The sequence below is a fragment of the Phoca vitulina genome, unplaced genomic scaffold, assembly GCF_004348235.1.
Source record: "Phoca vitulina isolate PV1807 unplaced genomic scaffold, GSC_HSeal_1.0 scaffold25, whole genome shotgun sequence".
NCBI lineage: Eukaryota > Metazoa > Chordata > Mammalia > Carnivora > Phocidae > Phoca > Phoca vitulina.
In genome coordinates, this window is record NW_022589728.1 from 708,277 (window position 1) to 726,115 (window position 17,839).

At 43.1% G+C, this 17,839-nt stretch overlaps 1 protein-coding gene across 1 annotated transcript; it reads right to left on the bottom strand.

Moving 5' to 3' along the window:
* On the bottom strand, positions 1-1,270 carry CEBPD (CCAAT enhancer binding protein delta). Its single transcript, XM_032421909.1, has one exon. It carries the CDS (start codon positions 1,221-1,223, stop codon positions 402-404), a length of 822 nt encoding a protein of 273 aa, XP_032277800.1. The 5' UTR covers positions 1,224-1,270; the 3' UTR covers positions 1-401.
* Positions 1,271-17,839: the final 16,569 nt, after the last annotated feature.

The following is a 17,839-nucleotide window of genomic DNA, read 5'->3' on the forward strand; positions in this document are numbered from 1 at the left end:
TCGGGTGGTTTTAAATGCTTCTTTATTCTTACAAATACTGTAAAAATTAATATAAAAAAAAGTGAGCATGCTCAGTCTTTTCCTCTTATCTACAATACAAAGGATTTGTCTGAAAAGTCTTTTTTCTTACAAATGTACCTTAGCTGCATCAATAGGAATAAAATGTAGAAAAGCTACCATTATAAAAATAATTTAAGGGAAAATAAACACATATAGCTTCTCTCGAAGTTCAGTGGTGGTTAAGTCCAGGCTGTAGGTTCCTTCGTTCCCGCGCCCCAAAGAAACTGCAGCCGGCGCCAAGCGGCTCTCGCGGCGTCCGGGCGGGGCGCGCTCCGCTCCCTGGCCGGTCGGGTCTGAGGTATCGGTCGTTGGTTGAGTCTCTCCCGCCCCCGGGGCGCGCGTTACCGGCAGTCGGCGGCCCCGGCGGCCGGTAGGAAGGGCGGGCTGGGCAGCTGCTTGAAGAACTGCCGGAGGCCGGCCAGGTCCCGCGTGAGCTGCTCCACGCGCTGGTGCAGCTTCTCGTTTTCGGCCGACAGCTCCACCAGCTTCTGCTGCATCTCCTGGTTGCGCCGCTTGGCCTTGTCGCGGCTCTTACGCACCGCGATGTTGTTGCGCTCGCGCCGCTGCCGGTACTCCGGGCTGCCGCGGTCCGGGCCCCTCTTCCCCGCACTCTTCTCCCGGGCCGGGCCAGGAGCAGGGCTCGGCCCGGGGCTGGAGCGCGGCGGCTCGGGCGACGTGGGTGGTGTGGGTTGTGCGGCCGCCGCCAGGCTCACCACGGTCTGCGCGCACGCGGCCACCTGCGCCGGCAGCAGCGAGCCGGGCGCGTCGCCGTCTCCCCAGTCGGGCTCGCGCTTGAGCGGACGCGGGGCAGCTGTGCCCGGGCCGTGGGCACGCGCGAGGCCGCCGGGCAGCAGCTCCAGGGCGTTGGCAGCGGCGCCTGCCGCGCCCGCCTTGTGGTTGCTGTTGAAGAGGTCGGCGAAGAGCTCGTCGTGGCACAGCTCCAGGGTGGGCACGGCGGCCATGGAGTCGATGTAGGCGCTGAAGTCGATGGCGCTCTCGTCGTCGTACATGGCAGGGGCAGCGGCGCCTGGCTCGGACAGGCTTCCCGGCTCGCTCCCGCGGCCCGGCTTGCCCGCCCGACCCGGCTCGTAAAAGGGTGCGGGCTCCGCGGACCAGGGCACGCCGCGCGCCGGGCCGTCCAGGCTAAAGAGCGCGGCGCTCATGGCGGCGTCGAGCCAGGTTCCTTGTCCGAGCGCGGCTGTCACCTCGCTGGGCCGGGCCCCGCCGCCTTTTCTAGCCCGAGCTGACGCGCAAGCCCCGCCCCGGCTCCAGAACCGCGGGGGCGCCCCGGGGCCGCGGGGAGGGGGGCTGCGGGCGGCAGCGTCCAGGGAGCCCCCGCCCCGCCCCGAGCACTCCGTCCGGCCCCGGAGCCGCCCTCAAGCCCCCCACCCCCACCCCCCGCCGCCGCTGCCGTACTCTCCGCTGTTCCCGCGCCCCCACCCCCGGCCGCGCGGGAGGGGAAGGGGCGCTGCTTCCTCCCCGCCCCCGGCCCGGCCCGGCCCGGCCCGGCCCTTGCGCCTCTGCTGGGAATGACCCTCCCTCTGCCCGCACTCCGGCTCCTTCTCTCCTTCCTGTTTGTTGGGTTTGGAGACTCTTCGCTCTCGCAGCCGGCAGTGAAATCAAAACCTGGACTTGGCCGCGGCGCGCGTGTCCCGGGCCGGTTCCCATCTTCAGAGGGAGCCCAAACGGGGAGGGTGGCTCTGGCGCGGAGGACAGAGCCTGGTTACGTTCTCCAGCCACGGCTCCCGTCCCGGGGACCCTGGTCCGCGGCTGGGGCGGCGGGGAGGGCGCGGGGCGGCGGGGGGGGGGGGGGTGGCTTCGCACGTTTCCAGGAATTCGGGGCCCGATTTGGCCCGTCTCATCTGGGTCGAAGGCCCTGGGGGTCAGAGCTCGGCGTCGCAGCTGGAACTTCCAGGCCGCAGGGACTGCGAAGCGCAGCAGATGGGAGAGGAGTCACGACACAGGTCTGAGCCACCGGCCGCCCTAAAAGCAACAGGCTCCAGCGCGCGCAGGCCCGACCAGGCCCGACGGCCGGCTGCAACGCCGCAGAGCAACGCGGACCCGAGGCCCCCGCGCTCCCCACACGCTGACGTCCCTTCTAGCCCTTCTAAAGCAGTGCCATCTCGCGGCGGTGTCCTGCTCCAGTTCTATTTTTAGTTTCGGGCTCTTTTTCTCCGCTCAGTATTCCGGAGAAGTTCTTTTGAATCTAAAGCAGTTGGGTCTTTAGGAGAAAGAGAAGATTTGTACTTGCAGCTCTGATAGAGTATTAAATTGCTAGCTCTTCATACTGTAAAATGCATGAAAACACAGTATGGATTGATTTTGTTCATTAAGTTTCCAGAAATTTGGAGCAAGCATTTCTGGTCAACTCCATTTATTAAATCACTGTCCCTATTCAAACATGGCTTCCATCTCACATCTATGCTTGGCTTAGGCTTCTCACTCACCAGACTTTATGTCCAAACACCTAATGCTCCACAAATTGCACCGGAGTTTCTGCAGTCAATTCCAGAGGTAATTTCTTAATGATGTACTATGGATATTTAATAGGTTTCCTACAAGGACAAACCCGTTGCTTTAGAATTGCTTGGAGAGGGCACACGGTGTTGATGTTACACTACTGATTAATTTCCTATGAAGGGTAAAGCCGAGTGACACATGTAGTGTGGGCTCATGCATACCCAGACTAATTTCTTAGTTCTTATTTATTTAGGAGCCCATAGAAACACTACTGAAGCCCTCTCCAATCAATTAGAGGATGTAAAATGAATATAGAGAGGAACTATATTCTCATAAAACTTCAATGAGATTAGTAGATTCCGATATCAGATTAGGATTGAGCTTGAAAGAGATGCTAGGCCAACATTTTTAAAATGTATTATGCACTAATTAATAATCACTTTTAGATTTCAATATTTTCTTCCTTTTTCCAGAAGGAGTTAGAGGAGAGGCCATAGACCAGCAAAGTATGGATCTGTTGTGACATTTTAGGGCAAATTACTTTTTTAAAAATAATAAACAGTTTAGTTTTTTTGATGGTAGTTCATAGTCCGTTCTTGAAATCTCTACTTTCTGCCCTTTCCTAGCTCTACTATAAATTTGTTCAAGATAAATACTGAGTTGTTCATCATTTCTCATTGTTAGGGATCTGTTTCAAGTAATTACTTGAGCCTTCTTGAGTCTTTGGTATTCTGAGCAGAACTGCCAAAAGGAAGGCATCAAGTAAGAAAGCATTCCTGTAAAACACTGGAGCCTTTGGATTCCCCATGTTTATGAGGACACATCTATGTTGAGCACAGTTGAGATGTTAGATGAAGTCCACTGCCTGTGGACTTTCTAAACACATCAGTCTTTTAGAAATCCAGGAGGCTGAAAATGCTTAAAATTTTCAGTATGCTCTAGTACGTGGGTTTCCTCCTCCTATGAACACGGGTTCATAACACAGTGATCGTAACTCAGTTCTAATGAGGGATCATTTTGCCACACTTCATATGGCACAAGATGTGAAACAAGAACAGGTCTCCTCCCAATTAAAGTCTAGTACAAATGTTTTGTGAACAGTGCTATCTAAAATGTAAAAATGAAGTTTGAAGAGGAAAGAAACTTGGCTGACTTTAGTGCCCTCTTCAGATTATTATTCTCAACTATCACATTATATATTTTGTTAACCTCTCTTAGGGCTAATTTTAACTACATGGTATATTTTTACGTGTTTTATGTTAGACAATAGTGAGGTTACAAATACAGACTTTCTTGGATAAACCTTATTCCAAATGTATTAATTTTGAAAAGGCAAGACAAGGGCCAACATAGTAACAACACAAGGTCCATGTGCATTGGGGTCACATCCCTGGTGCTGTTAAATCCTATGTATTTTATTAAAAACCTACTCTGATAGGTAAACATTTCTGCATTCACTTCAGCCTCTGTAATTTGTGAGACTGAGCCCCCAGATTAAACAGTAGCCAGAGCTGAGAACAGGTATTTGATTATGTGGGTCAGTTGTCCAACCTGCCATATATTTGCTCACATTCCCAATAATAAAAACACAAAGGAGAAGTGTTTTGCCTTCCCAATCTGTCTTGTCAAGTGGACTTATCCCCCAGTCAGCCTACACTTGTTGGTCCTGTCTCCCTCCTCCCTACCACAAGCCCAGCTCCTCAGCCACCCCCTCGATGGCACTTCTGTCACACTTGCTCACCCACAGAGCCACAGATCTCACAATCTGTCCTCCACATGCAATCCATTCCTCACAAGGCCTCCAAGAGATCTTTGAAGAGGAAGATGTCATCACATTACTCCGTTCCTCAGAATCTTCTGAAAAGTCCTTGGCCAAGACAATAGTGTTTCACTTTCCAAGCATGAACCTTCCACTGCCCACTTCTTTAAATCCATTTCCTACCACAAGCAACTGACATGTGACTCAACTCTGAATATCCGAGAGACCTGCCTGGTCTCCTCCGTGTGATGCTGATGGTTCTGCTGACAGGGCTCTTCCACTACTGCTTGGCTGGCCAGATCCTTCCATCAACTCTCTAGCCCTCCCAAAATGGTGTTTTTCTGTTGCTTTCTGTGTCCCACGTTAGCCAAATTAATCATTTCCTCATCTGGTCTCTAAGAAAAATACATCCCACATACTGCCAATTATTAGATGTATATTTCTTCATATTTTGTTGAAATTGGGATTCATATGACCGTCACCATTGGCCAATGTGTCAGTTATGACGTTTGTCATTGATTGTATACAGGTGTCACAGGCTGGGCGTGAAGTCCTGGGGATGACAGTAGTTTAAGTAGTTTAAGAAGTTCTAGATCATAAACTCTCCAGGGGGAACAGAGAGCAGTGTTGTGTAGAAAGCCCAAACATCAAAGATTGAATTGAAAAGTGGTTCAGAGCAGGCAGGCAGTGAATGTGAAGTGTAGAAATATCTTAAGCAATATACCTGGCTTACATTTTCCTGTTTACATATGCATTAGAGTGATATATTATTAAAATCAGTATCTAAAGGAGACTGAGTTCTTTATATGAGTACAAATTAGTAATTTTAAGAAAATGAGAGGAGCAAAGTCACTAAAAATAGTGGAATAGGGGACATCAGGGCTCTGTCGCTCCACAAGAACAACTGGCAAAACTGTCAGAATCAACCTTCACAGTGAAGTGTAAAATCTGGCCAAAAACTTACAACAACCCGAGAAAAGCGTAATAAAGAAAGAAGCTCCTCCGCTGCAATAAGAGAGTGTTGTGGCATTTTAAATTTCCTGCTTACTGTCTCCCATTCTCCAGCTTGCTGGCAGTCATGAAGACAGCACTATGAATTCCTGGTGCAGGTTGCTAGCGCCAGAGGGAGCAATGCAGACTCTATTCACAAGGAACTGAGGATGTGTGTTTGGATCTGTCCAGTGACTCCCCGAGGGAGTGGAGCAAGGCGGGGCATTTGGGCATTTGCCAAAAGCACGTAAGAGCAAAACCGAGGGCAAGCAATAGAAAGACCAAAAACGTGGAGAAGGAAGCCTTTGGGAAAGGAGAGAGATTGGGGGAAAGGCCTTTTAAAAGCTCCTGCATATGCCAGGAAATCAAGAATTCCACGTGCATGCTCAGGATGGGTTGCATATTCAGAAAGGGCCATACAATACCCCAGTCTTTCACTTCTGGCTGTACTTCATGCTCCACTCATTCAGGGACTGAAAGCTAAAGCAGAATTAATAAAAGCCTAGCTAAGCATCCAATCTGCAAACAACCAATCTGCAAAAACTAGAAGTGTATTTTTTTGGTGGGGGGTATATATATTTTACTTTTGGCTTCAGGCATTTAAGGTAACTTTTAAAACAAAGGCTATATTTGTGAATCAATCAACATGATACATCACATCAATAAGACAAAGGATAAACACCATATGATCATTTCAATAGATACAGAAAAAACATCTAACAAAGTACAACATCCGTTCATGATAAAAACTCTCAACAAAATAGGTTTAGAGAGAACATACCTCAACATAATAAAGGTCTAATAAAACCTGCAGTGAACATCATACTCAATGGGGAGAAACTGAAAAATTTTCCCCTAAGGTCAGGAATAAGACAAAGTTGTCCACTCTCGCCATTTTTTTATTTTATTTTATTTAAATTCAAGTTAGTTAAAATATAGTGTATTATTAGTTTTAGGGGTAGAATTTAGTGATTCCTCAGTTGCATGTAACACCCAGTGCTCATTCCATCAAGTGCCCTCCTTAATGCCCATCACCCAGTTACCCTATTCCCCCACCCACGTCCCCTCCAGCCACTCCATTTGTTCCCTATAGTTAAGAGTCTCCTACGGTTTACTTCCCTGTTTTCATCTTATTTTATTTTTCCTTTCCTTCTCCTATGTTCATCAGTTTTATTTCTTAAATTCCATATATGAATGAAGTCATATGGTATTTGTCTTTCTTTGACTGACTTATTTCACTTAGCATACTACACTCTAGTTCCAACCACATCATTGCAAGTGGCAAGATTTCATTCTTTCTGATGGCTGAGTACTATTCCATTATATATAGCATATATATACCACATCTTCTTTACCCACTCATCTGTCGATGGACATCTGGGCTTTTTCCATAGTTTGGCTACTGTGGACATTGCTGCTATAAACAGTGGGGTGCATGAGCCCCTTCAAATCACTATATTTGTATTCTTTGGATGAATACCTAGTAGTGCAATTGGTGGGTCACAGGGTAGCTCTATTTTTAACTTTTTGAGGAACCTACATTACTGTTTTCACTCTCACCACTTTTATTCAACATAATACTGGAAGTCCTAGCCTCAGCAATCAGACAACAAAAAGAAATAAAAGACCTCCAAACTTGCACTGTTTACAGATGACACGATACTATATAGAAAACCTGAAAGAGTCCACCAAAAAAAGTGCTAGAACTGAGAAACTAATTCAGTAAAGTTGCAAGATACAAAATCAATGTACAGAAATCTGTTGCATTTCTATACACTAATAATGAAACAGCAGAAAAAGAAATTAAGTGCATTTGCAATTGCACTGAAAAGAATAAGGTACCTAGGAATAAACCTAACCAAAGAAATGAAAGACCTGTACTCTGAAAACTATAAAACACTGATGAAAGAAATTGAAGATGATGCAAAGAAAGGAAAAGACATTCCATGCTCATGTATTAGAAGAACAAATATTGTTAAAATGGCTATACTACCCAAAGAAACCTACAGATTTAATGCAATCCCTACAAAATACTACCAGCATTTTTCACAGAACTGTAACAAACAATTCTAAAATCTGTATGGAACCATAAAATATCCCAAATAACCAATGCAATATTTAAAGAGAAAAACAAAACTGGAGATATCACAATTCCAGACTTCAAGTTATACTACAAACCTATAGTAATCAAAACAGTATGGTACTGGCAGAAAAATAGACACATAGATCAATGGAACAGAATAGAATACCCAGAAATAAACCAACAATTATATGGTCAATTAGTCTTTGACAAAGCAGGAAAGAATATCCAATGGGAAAAAATATCTTCAAAAAATGATGTTGGGAAAACTGGGCAGCTACATGCATAAGAATGTAACTGGACCACTTTCAAACAACCCAAAATAAATTCAAAATAGATCACAGACTTTAATGTGAGACCTGAAACCATAAAAATCCTAGAAGAGAACACAGGCAATAATTTCTCTAACATTGGCGTAGCAACATTTTTCTAGATATGTCTCCTGAGGTAAGGGAAATAAAAGAAAAAATAAACTATTGGGACTACACCAAATAAAAAGCTTCTGTGGAGCAAAGGAAACAATCAACAAAACTAAAAGACAACCTACAGAATGGGAGAAGGTATTTGCAAATGACATATCTGATAAAGGGTTAGTATCTAAAATATATAAAGAACTTATACAACTCAACACCCAAAAAACAAACAGTCCAGTTTAAAAAATGGGCAGAAGACATGAACAGACATTTCTCCAAAGACAACATACAAATGGCCAACAGACACATGAAAAGATGTTCAACATCACAAATCATCAGGGAAATGCAAATCAAAATTACAGTGAGATATCACCTCATACCTGTCAGAATGGCTAAAATCAAAAACCCAAGAAACAACAAGTATTGGTGAGGATGTGGAGAAAAGCACTCATGCTCTATTTGTAGAAATGCAAACGGGTGCAGCCACCATGGAGAACAGTATGAAGGTTCCTCAAAAAGTTGAAAACAGAATACCCTATGATCCAGTAATTGCACTACTGGGTATTTACCCCAAAAAACACAAAAACACTAATTCGAATGGATACATAACACCCTTATGTTTATAGCAGCATTATTTACAATATTCAAATTATGGAAGTAGCCCAAGTGCCCATTAATAGATGAATGGATAAAAAAGATGTGGTGTGTGTGTATATATACACATACACACACACACACACACACACACACACAATGGAATATTATTCAGCCATTAAAAGGAATGAAATCTTGCCATTTGCAAGGACATGGATAGAGCTAGAGAGTATAATGCTAAGTGAACTCAGTCAGAGAAAGACAAATACCATATGATCTCACTCATATGGAGAATTTAAGATCAAAACAAACAAGCAAAGTAAAAAAAAGAGAGATAGAGAAAGAGACAAACCAAGAAACAGACTCTACATGGTGGAGGAGTAGGAGACCTGGATTTCGTCTGGTCTCAGGAATTCAGCTGGATAGGGATCAAACCATTCTGAACACCTACAAACTCAACGGGAGATCAAAGAAAAGAATAGCAACAACTCTCTGAACAGAAATGCGACCACTTTCTGGAAGGTAGGACGTGCAGAGAAGTGAATCTGAGGCGATATTCGGGAGGATAGGCCGCGGGGGAGGGGGCCTCCGTCGGCCGCTTCTGGCAAGTGATAGAGCCGCAGAGCACAAAATCAGAACTTTTAGAAGTCTGCTCTGCTGAGGGACGTCGCTCCGGTGCCTAAGCGGTGGGTGGAACCCTCGTGGGACAGTGTGGTCTCAGGACCCTCGGGGTCACAGAAAGACTGGGGGTGCCTGAGTGTGGCAGAGCTCCCAGGTATCGGAGCGGGGAAGCCGCCTGCAGAGACGGAGCCGAGGAGCGGGCTCTCAGCTCGGGGTTGCCATAAACCATGATCCGCAGCACAGTCGGGCCACTGCTCCTCCAGCAGGGACCCAACAAGCAGCAGATCCGGGGAAACTCCCCGTCTTTCCCCGGGGGGAGCGGCACGGGAGCGCACCGCAGGGATCTGCTGGGTTTCGAGACTCCCCACCGAGTCGGGTGCCAGAGATAGAAACGCTCGGTCACAGGCCGGGTGAGCACGGAGTGCAGCCGGAGACCGGGGAGACGGGAGTGACTGACTGCTTTTCTCTGGGGGCGCACTGAGGAGCGGGGCCCCGAGTTCTCGGCTCCTCCAGCTCCTCCGGGGCAGAGATTGGGAGGCCACCATTTTCACTCTCGGCCTCCAAAGCTGTACGGAAAGCTTGCAGGGAACAAAAGCTCCCGAGAGCAAACCCGAGCAGATTACCTAGCCTGGACCAGGCAAGGGCGGGGCAATTCCACCTCCGGCAAAGACATTTGGGAACCACGACAACAGGCCCCTCCCCCAGAAGATCAGCAAGAACAGCCAGCCAAGACCAAGTTTACCGATCAATGAGAACGGCAGACATCCAGCGCTAGGGGAATAATGCACATAGAATCCATGGCTTTTTTACCACGATTCTTTAGTCTTTCAAAGTTAATTTTTTTTTTAACTTTTTTTTTTTGAATTTTTCTTTTCCCTTTTTCAACCAACATCTTATCAATCCCTTTTTGAAAAAACATTTTTATTTTTCATTTTTAGAGTCATATTCTATCCCTTCATAGTAGTTACCCTTATTTTTGGCATATATATATAAGTTGTTCTCTCCTTAAAATTTTGAGATAGTTTCTTCTAACAGATCAAATATACCCTAAATCTCTAGTGTATGGTTTTGTTCTACTCTCCTGCCTGATCACATTCGCTCCCTTTTTTTTTTCTTTTTTTTTTAAATCCTCTTTTCTTTTTTCAAACAACTTCTTATCAATTCCTTTTATAAAATTTTTTTATAATTTTCATCTTTATAGTCATATTCCATCCCTTCATCATATCAACCCTTATTTTTGTACATATATAAGTCTTTCTTTCTTTAAAATTTTGGGAGGCACTATCTTCTAACAGACCAAAATACACTCAAAATCTAGTGTGTGGCACTGATCTATGTACCAGCCTAACCATATTTGATCATATTCTGTTTTTTTTGTTTTGTTTTGTTCTGTTTTTTTTTTTCCTGTTTTTATCTTTTTCTTTTTCTTTTTTTTCACTTTTTCTTTTTTCTTTCTTTCCCTTTCTTTTTCCCCCAGCTTCAGGTCTTTTCTGATTTGTTTAGAGTATATTTTCTGGGGATGTTGTTACCCTGTTAGCATTTTGTTCTCTCATTAATCTATTCTCTTCTGGTCAAAATGACAAGATGGAAAAAAATCACCTCAACAAAAAGAACAAGAGGTAGTACTGACTGCCAGGGACCTACTCAATATGGACATTAGTAAGATGTTGGAACTAGAGTTCAGAATGATGATTTTAAAGATACTAGCTGGGCTTGAAAAAAGCATGGAAGTTATTAGAGAAACGCTTTCTGGAGAAATAAAAGAACTAAAATCTAACCAAGTCGAAATCAAAAAGGCTATTAATGAGGTGCAATCAAAAATGGGGGTGCTAACTGCTAGGATAAATGAGGCAGAAGAAAGAATCAGTGAGATAGAAGATCAAATGATGGAAAATAAAGAAGCTGAGAAAAAGAGAGATAAACAACTACTGGATCACGACGGCAGAATTCGAGAGCTAAGCGATACCATAAGACGAAACAACATTAGAATAATTGGGATCCCAGAAGAAGAAGAAAGAGAGAGAGGGGCAGAAGGTATACTGGAGCAAATTATAGCAGAGAACTTCCCTAATTTGGGGAAGGAAACAGGCATCAAAATCCAGGAGGCACAGAGAACCCCTCTCAAAATCAATAAAAATAGGTCAATACCCCGACATCTAATAGTAAAACTTACAAGTCTCAGAGACAAAGAGAAAATCCTGAAAGCAGCTCGGGAGAAGAGATATGTAACCTACAATGGTAGAAACATTAGACTGGCAACAGACCTATCCACAGAGACCTGGCAGGCCAGAAAGGACTGGCATGATATATTCAGAGCACTAAACGAGAAAAATATGCAGCCAAGAATACTATATCCAGCTAGGCTGTCATTGAAAATTGAAGGAGAGATAAAAAGCTTCCAGGACAAACAAAAACTAAAGGAATTTGCAAACACGAAACCAGCCCTACAAGAAATATTGAAAGGGGTCCTCTAAGCAAAGAGAGAGCCTAAAAGTAACATAGACCAGAAAGGAACACAGACAATATACAGTAACAGTCACCTTACAGGCAATACAATGGCACTAAATTCCTATCTTTCAATAGTTACCCTGAATGTAAATGGGCTAAATGCCCCAATCAAAAGACACAGGCTATCAGATTGGATAAGAAAAACAAGACCCATCAATATGCTGTCTGCAAGAGACTCATTTTAGACCCAAAGACACCCCCAGATTGAAAGTGAGGGGGTGGAAAACCATTTACCATGCTAATGGACACCAAAAGAAAGCTGGTGTGGCAATCCTTATATCAGACAAATTAGATTTTAAACCAAAGAGTGTAATAAGAGATGAGGAAGGACACTATATCCTACTTAAAGGGTCTATCCAAAAAGAAGATCTAACAATTGTAAATATCTATGCCCCTAACATGGAAGCAGCCAATTATATAAGGCAATTAATAACAAAAGCAAAGAAACACATCGACAACAATACAATAATAGTGGGGGACTTTAACACCCCCCTCACTGAAATGGACAGATCATCTAAGCAAAAGATCAACAAGGAAATAAAGACTTTAAATGACACACTAGACCAAATGTACTTCACAGACATATTCAGAACATTCCATCCCAAAGCAACGGAATACCCATTCTTCTCTAGTGCCCATGGAACATTCTCCAGAATCGATCACATCCTAGGTCATAAATCAGGTCTCAACCAGTACCAAAAGATTGGGATCATTCCCTGCATATTTTCAGACCACAATGCTTTGAAACTAGAACTCAATCACAAGAGGAAAGTCGGAAAGAACTCAAATACATGGAGGCTAAAGAGCATCCTACTAAAGAATGAATGGGTCAACCAGGAAATTAAAGAAGAATTTAAAAAATCCATGGAAACCAATGAAAATGAAAACACAACTGTTCAAAATCTTTGGAATGCAGCAAAAGCAGTCCTAAGAGGCAAGTATATAGCAATACAAGCCTTTCTCAAGAAACAAGAAAGGTCTCAAATACACAACCTAACCCTACACCTAAAGGAGCTGGAGAGAGAACAGCAAATAAAGCCTAAACCCAGCAGGAGAAGAGAAATAATAAAGATCAGAGCAGAAATCAATGAAATAGAACAGATCAACGAAACTAGGAGCTGGTTCTTTGAAAGAATTAACAAAATTGATAAACCCCTGGCCAGACTTATCAAAAAGAAGAGAAATGACCCAAATCAACAAAATCATGAATGAAAGAGGAGAGATCACAACCAACACCAAAGAAATACAAACAATCATAAGAACATATTATGAACAACTCTATGCCAGCAAATTAGATAACCTGGAAGAAATGGATGCATTCCTAGAGATGTATCAACTACCAAAACTGAACCAGGAAGAAATAGAAAACCTGAACAGACCTATAAACACTAAGCAAATTGAAGCAGTCATCAAAAATCTCCCAAAACACAAAAGCTCAGGGCCAGATGGCTTCCCAGGGGAATTCTACCAAACATTTAAAGAAGAATTAATACCTATTCTTCTCAAACTGTTCCAAAAAATAGAAATGGAAGGAAAACTTCCAAACTCGTTTTATGAGCCCACCATTACCTTGATCCCCAAACCAGACAAAGACCCCAACAAAATGGAGAATTACAGACCAATATCCTTGATGAACACGGATGCAAAAATTCTCACCAAAATACTAGCCAATAGGATCCAACACTACATTAAAAGGATTATTCACCACGACCAAGTGGGATTTATCCCTGGGCTGCAAGGTTGGTTCAACATCCACAAATCAATCAACGTGATACAATACATTAACAAAAGAAAGAACAAGAATCATATGATCCTCTCAATAGATGCAGAAAAAGCATTTGACAAAGTACAGCATCCTTTCTTGATCAAAACTCTTCAGAGTATAGGGATCGAGGGTACATACCTCAATATCATAAAAGCCATCTATGAAAAACCTACAGCGAATATCATTCTCAATGGGGAAAAACTGAGAGCTTTCCCCCTAAGGTCAGGAACACGGCAGGGATGTCCACTATCACCACTGCTGTTCAACATAGTATTAGAAGTCCTAGCCCCAGCAATCACACAACAAAGAGAAATAAAAGGCATCCAAATCGGCAAAGAAGAAGTCAAACTCTCACTCTTTGCAGATGATATGATACTTTATGTGGAAAACCCAAAAGACTCCACCCCAAAACTGCTAGAACTCATACAGGAATTCAGTAAAGTGTCAGGATATAAAATCAATGCACAGAAATCAGTGGCATTCCTATACACCAACAGCAAGACAGAAGAAAGAGAAATTAAGGAGTCGATCCCATTTACAATTGCACCCAAAACCATAAGATACCTAGAAATAAATCTAACCAAAGAGGCAAAGGATCTGTACTCAGAAAACTATAAAATACTCATGAAAGAAATTGAGGAAGACACAAAGAAATGGAAAAACGTTCCATGCTCATGGATTGGAAGAACAAATATTGTGAAGATGTCAATGCTACCTAGAGCAATCTACACATTCAATGCAATCCCCATCAAAAGACCATCCACTTTTTTCAAAGAAATGGAACAAATAATCCTAAAATTTGTATGGAACCAGAAAAGACCCCGCATAGCCAGAGGAATGTTGAAAAAGAAAAGCAAAGCTGGCGGCATCACAATTCCGGACTTCCAGCTCTATTACAAAGCTGTCATCATCAAGACAGTATGGTACTGGCACAAAAACAGACACATAGATCAATGGAACAGAATAGAGAGCCCAGAAATGGACCCTCAACTCTATGGTCAACTAATTTTCGACAAAGCAGGAAAGAATGTCCAATGGGAAAAAGACAGTCTCTTCAACAAATGGTGTTGGGAAAATTGGACAGCCACATGCAGAAGAATGAAAGTGGACCATTTCCTTACACCACACACAAAAATAGACTCAAAATGGTTGAAAGACCTAAATGTGAGACAGGAGTCCATCAAAATCCTAAAGGAGAACACAGGTAGCAACCTCTTCGACCTCAGCCACAGCAACTTCTTCCTAGAAACATCGCCAAAGGCAAGGGAAGCAAGGGCAAAAATGAACTATTGGGACTCCATCAAGATAAAAAGCTTTTGCACAGCAAAAGAAACAGTCAACAAAACCAAAAGACAACCGACAGAATGGGAGAAGATATTTGCAAATGACATATCAGATAAAGGGCTAGTATCCAAAATCTATAAAGAACTTATCAAACTCCACACCCAAAGAACAAATAATCCAATCAAGAAATGGGCAGAAGACATGAACAGACATTTTTCCAAAGAAGACATCCAAATGGCCAACAGACACATGAAGAAGTGCTCAACATCACTCAGGCATCAGGGAAATCCAAATCAAAACCTCAATGAGATACCACCTCACACCAGTCAGAATGGTGAAAATTAACAAGTCAGGAAAGGACAGATGTTGGCAGGGATGCGGAGAAAGGGGAACCCTCCTACACTGTTGGTGGGAATGCAAGCTGGTGCAACCACTCTGGAAAACAGTATGGAGGTTCCTCAAAAAGTTGAAGATAGAGCTACCATATGATCCAGCAATTGTACTACTGGGTATTTACCCCAAAGATACAAATGTAGGGATCCGAAGGGGTACGTGCACCCCGATGTTTATAGCAGCCATGTCCACAATAGCCAAACTGTGGAAAGAGCCAAGATGTCCATTGACAGATGAATGGATAAAGAAGATGTGCTATATATATATATATTTATACAATGGAATATTATGCAGCCATCAAAAGGAATGAGATCTTGCCATTTGCAACGACGTGGATGGAACTGGATTGTGTTATGCTGAGCGAAATAAGTCAATCAGAGAAAGACATGTATCATATGACCTCACTGATATGAGGAATTCTTAATCTCAGGAAACAAACTGAGGGTTGCTGGAGTGGGGGTTGGGGTGGGAGGGATGGGATGCGTGGGTGATAGACACTGGGGAGGGTATGTGCTATGGTGAGCGCTGTGAATTGTGCAAGACTGTTGAATCACAGATCTGTACCTCTGAAACAAATAATACATTATATGTTAAGAAAAAAAAATGAAGAAGAAGAAGAAGATAGCAGTAGGGGAAGAATGAAGGGGGCGGAAATCAGAGGGGGAGACGAACCACGAGAGACGATGGACTCTGAAAAACAAACTGAGTGTTCTAGAGGGGAGGGGGCTGGGAGGATGGGTTAGCCTGGTGATGGGTATTAAAGAGGGCACGTTCTGCATGGAGCACTGGGTGTTATGCACAATGAATCATGGAACACTACATCAAAAACTAATGATGTAATGTATGGTGATTAACATAACAATAAAAAATTAAAAGAAACAGACTCTTAACTATAGAAACCAAAATGATGGTCACCAGAGGGGAGGTGGGTGGGGGGTGCAATAGGTGATGGAGATTAAGGAGTGCACTTGTTTTGATGAGTGCTGAGTGATGTATGGAATTGTTGAACCACTATACTGTATACCTGAAACTAATATAACACCGTATGTTAACTATACTGGAATTAAAGTAAAAACTTAATTTAAAAAAGAGCTACTGAGGGGCCTGGGTGGCTCAGTTGGTTAAGCATCCAACTCCTGATTTCAGCTCAGATTGTGATCTCAGGGTACTGAGATTGAGGCCTGCGTTGGGCTCCATGCTTAGAAGTAGGCTTGGGATTCTCTCCCTCTGCCCCTCCCCCACTACACATGCTCCCTCTCTAAAGTAAATAAATCTTTAAAATAAATAAATAAATATTAAAATTAAAAAGGGCTACTGAGGGGCACCTGGGTGGCTCAGTTGGTGGAACATGCAATTCTTGATCTAGGGGGTCATGAGTTCAGCCCCACATTTGGCATAGAACCTACTTAAATTTTAAAAAGGGGGGCTACTGGGCGCCTGGGTGGCTCAGATGGTTAAGCGTCTGCCTTCAGCTCAGGTCATGATCCCAGGGTCCTGGGATTGAGCCCCGCATCGGGCTCCCGGCTAGGTGGGGAGCCTGCTTCTCCCTCTGCCTCTGCCTCTCTGTCTCTCTGACTCTCATGAATAAATAAATAAAAACATTTAAAAAAAAGGGGGCTGCTACTGAATGGAAGAATATGCACATAATATATCCAATAAGTTATTAATACCCAAAATATATAAAGAACTCACACAAATCAACACCAAAGAAACAGTCTGATTAAAAGATTGGCAGAAGACCTGAATAGACACTTTTCCAAAGAAAACATACAGATGGCCAACATACACATAAAAGATGCTCAACATGACTCATCATCAGAGAAATGCAAATCAAAACTACAGTGAGATATCACCTCACATCTGGCAGAATGGCTAGAATCAAAAGGACAAGAAATAAAAGTATTGGCAAGGATGTGAAGAAAAGGGAACCCTTGTACTGATGGTGGGAATGTAAAATTGGTGCAGTTACTATGATAAACAGTATGGAGGTTCCTCAAAGAATTAAAAATAGAACTGCAGGGCGCCTGGGTGGCTCAGTCGTTAAGCGTCTGCCTTCAGCTCAGGTCATGATCCTAGGGTCCTGGGATCGAGCCCCACATCGGGCTCCCTGCTCTGTGGGAAGCCTGCTTCTCCCTCTCCCACTCCCCCTGCTTGTGTTCCCTCTCTCGCTGTGTCTCTCTCTGTCAAACAAATAAAATCTTTAAAAAATAAATAAAATAAATAAATAAATAAATAAATAAAAATGGAACTGCAGTATGATCCAGAAATCCCACTTCTGGGTACTTATCCAAAGAAAACAAAAACACTAATTTGGAAAGATTCATGAACCCCTATGTTCACTGCAGCATTATATACAATAACCAAGATATGGAAGCAATTTAAGTGTCCATCAACAGATGAATGGATAAAGAAAATGTATGATTGATATATATATATATATATGTATGTATGTATATACACACACACACACACACACAACGGAATATTACTCAGTCATAAGGAGAATGAAATCTTGCCACTTGTGAATACATGGATGGACCTTGAGTTCATTATGCTAAGTGAAATAAGTGAGACAGAGAAAGACAAATACCATATGATTTCACTTATATGTGGAATCTTAAAAACAAATGTACAAACAAAACAAAACAGAAACAGACTCATAATGCAGAGAACAAAATGATGGTTGGCAAAAGGGGAGATGGGGGGAATAGGTGATGTTAGATAGATTTATGGTGATCATTTCATAATGTATATAAATATCAAATCACTGTTGTACACCTGAAACTAATATAATATTGTATGTCAACTATATTTCATTCATAATCACAATAATAAATCAACTGTATTAAATATGGTCAAAGAACTAAAGTAAACCAGGAATGATGTACCACCAAATAGAGACTATCAAGAGA

Coding starts and splice junctions, on each gene's coding strand:
- CEBPD (XM_032421909.1), bottom strand. CDS start 1,223: ATGAGCGCCGCGCTCTTTAGCCTGGACGGCCCGGCGCGCGGCGTGCCC.